The sequence below is a fragment of the Haemaphysalis longicornis genome, unplaced genomic scaffold, assembly GCF_048455015.1.
Source record: "Haemaphysalis longicornis isolate Haplotype H1 unplaced genomic scaffold, Haemaphysalis longicornis Haplotype H1 scaffold_7, whole genome shotgun sequence".
Classification (NCBI taxonomy): domain Eukaryota; kingdom Metazoa; phylum Arthropoda; class Arachnida; order Ixodida; family Ixodidae; genus Haemaphysalis; species Haemaphysalis longicornis.
The window spans coordinates 18,386,555-18,389,446 of record NW_027526422.1 but is presented as its reverse complement, the minus strand read 5'-3'; the positions used below and the strand labels follow the sequence as shown (position 1 = coordinate 18,389,446).

General features: G+C 49.6%; 1 protein-coding gene across 1 annotated transcript; it reads right to left on the bottom strand.

Annotated features, from left to right (window-relative positions):
* Positions 1-1,942: 1,942 nt before the first annotated feature.
* On the bottom strand, positions 1,943-2,676 carry Dod ((peptidyl-prolyl cis/trans isomerase) NIMA-interacting 1 dodo). Its single transcript, XM_077676168.1, has one exon. The coding sequence runs from the start codon at positions 2,598-2,600 to the stop codon at positions 2,124-2,126; it is 477 nt and encodes a 158-aa protein (XP_077532294.1). The 5' UTR covers positions 2,601-2,676; the 3' UTR covers positions 1,943-2,123.
* Between the last annotated feature and the right edge of the window lie 216 nt (positions 2,677-2,892).

Below are 2,892 nucleotides of genomic sequence, written 5' to 3'. Positions count from 1 at the left end.
CTAAGAAAGCAAACTGAAGGAGTCGTGCACCGATTGCACCCAAGTGTGGCCTGTAACCGCATGAAGCGATTTTGTCGAGCAACGTTCAACTCCATGGGTGTAGTGACAGTGACAAGAACCAAGCGGTGTGACAAATGTCGGCGAAGGAGGGCCTGAGTGGCCGTGTACTACCTTTCCACTTGTTGCTGTTGCCCATACTACTAGGTTGCTGCTTGTTGAGTCACTCGGCAAAATGGCTTGATGTGGTTACCGCTTCTGGTAGGCAGCATAGCGCGTGGTGTGCTCTGTGAGGGAAGATCTTAGGCATGTCTTATGCGGCTGCCTACGGATGAAAATCAGCGACAAAAGCTCTTTCGAATGTTCTATCTGCTTCAGGATTGGACAGATGTTCTGATAACTTTAGGAATTGTTAACTTCATTTTATTCCATCCTATTTTCTTCCTTTATTGCTCATTTTTATGTATTTTTTATCCCTTTTTTATTTTTCTATGTCGCTATATTCAGCTACATGTGAAGTAGCAAGCCCTGCCATTAGTGCGGCTAACTCCTTCAGTGTACATTAAATTTTTCTCATGTGGCAAGTGTAGGCGTAGGTGTAGGATTTCATCTTGCAAAATGCTTGTAGCTTGTTACTGATAATAACCAACACGGGAAGCTTTTCCCAGCACTGCTGTGTGCAACCTCGAGGAAAAAGCACGGGGCAATGGATTGTTTGTTTTTTTTCCTAGTTGGTCATTCTTGTAAGATTTGATGGTTGCTTGCAGTATTTTGTTTTGGATACCTCCAAAATGACCTGAAACTTGCCCAGTCTCCTGTTTTGGTTCGTGCCACTTTGCAAAGCTAGTGCACTCGTATATCACTGTGCCCTCACGAATTTGAATCAAAAACGCTCTCTCAAGGTGGTTGGTCAGTTTTCAGAAATTATGCCCACGCATGTAGGGCATTGATCACGAAGTTCGAATTGTTTAAAGGATAATCAGAGACAACAAGAGTAGGCAGACATGCGCTCCTGAAAAGAAATGGAACAATTGCTAACCTTCTGCAATGTGAGCAACTGACATCGCCGCTGCAAAACCTAGGGCTCAGGGCCTGAAGCAGACAACAAGTTGACCGCAGGCAAGTAGCCACTTCTAGTACTGATCACCCTTTGCGGGTTTTTGTAAACATCCCGCCACTTTGCAGTTGCCAAAGATTTTAGCCAATTACCGTGGCACAGCGTGGCACAGCGAACTGTACCACGTTGCATATGCATGCAAGCGCCACACATCGTAAATGCAGCAATTACCGAACACTTCCACAACCAAACGATTCCTTTTGAGCAACCTGGCCAACACTCCCTGGCCCCTCGTTTCAACATTCCACGCATTTCGACTCTTCATGCATCCACGAGAGTTGCACGTTCCACGAGCAGCACAACGTTTTCCACCAGTCCAATTAATTGTGCGTACATGTAAGCATTGGAAAATAACCACTCCCCTCAACCTCCTGTAGAATCATCATAGGTCCATCTTGCATTGCTCACCTCTCTTGGGCTGGTGTGTTCTACACTGCAATGTGAATCTTTTACTGTCTGGTTTACCAAGACGAGGACAATGATCCTCGCCCGGGGTTGAACAAGGCGTTCGACACTTGAGAGCTTTTTTGGGCCTTGTGCAACTGAGGACGACCAAAAGCCCTGCAGCCAGGCTACACCAGTCGTGCCATTTGAGATGTAGGCATTTGGACCCGATTCAATGCTCGCCGCAGTGTGCAGACCACTTTCTCCGTGCAGTGAATGCATTCAGCACACTTAAGGGATGATTTACTTTACTGCTGTTGCGTACACTGATATGTGTGCCTTATGTGCTGGCTTGAGGCAGAAAATCAAATTTCGCCTCCTCGTAGGTAACGGCTGCTCACTGCTTGACGCCAGTCGGCGAAGCCCAAGATTCTGAACACCAAGTACAGAATGTTAGCTTGCTTTATTTCCCGGACGAAGCACTAACGAAGAAGGAAGGTTAACTTTGGGGAATTACACAGCGGGCGCAGGAGTGCCGAAACTGTCGGAGGCAGGACGTCATGTCCAAGTTTGAGTGAAGAATCTTGTAGGTCCGCAAGCAGAAGCAAGCAGTGCGAACGTGGGCCTAGGCAGTGCGCAGGATAATGTGGACTCCCGACTCGGTGAAGACCGGCTCCGAGAGTTCGCCGACGTTGAGCGCAAAGGCGGCATCCTCGAAGGGCTTCTGCATGGCGCCGCGACCGAAGGGGCCCAGGTCGCCCTTCCTCTTTGCCGAGCTGCAGTCGCTGAACTGGCTGGCCAGTTCGTCGAAGGTCGCCTTGCCTGACACGATCTGGTCCCGGTAGCCCTGTATGAGGGCCAGCGCCTCTTCCTTGGTCCGTGTGATGTTTTCCTCCCGCCACGAAGATGGTCGGCGAGAGTCGCGATGCTTGACTAGCAGGTGCGAGCACCGCACCTGCGCCTTCGTCGTCGATGCCATGGCCTCAGCGGGCTCCTTGGGCACTTCCCACTGACTCTCCTTGGTCAGCACGTTCAGGTAGTACGCATCGCCGGTCGAACGGCTTACCCGCTTCTCCCAGCCGGCCGGTAAATCCCCCGCCATTCTCGGGCCACACCGAAACGGAACGGAACTGACAGAATCGGAAGAACTGCAGTTGTCTACGTTAGGCTTCGCGCTTTTTGCTAGAAAACAGGGGAAAGGTTACCGAGTCATGCGCTAGGGGCAGGACGTATATTGGTGGCCACAAAAATGCTGAAAAGCGTTTTGGGTGTTCTAGAACAAAATATACCAAAACAATTCGTTTCTCTTGTGAATTAGTGGACTTTCCTTGCCATAACCGCAATAATATGGCACACCACAGAGTTTAATCTGCGGGCACGCAATTTGTGAAACA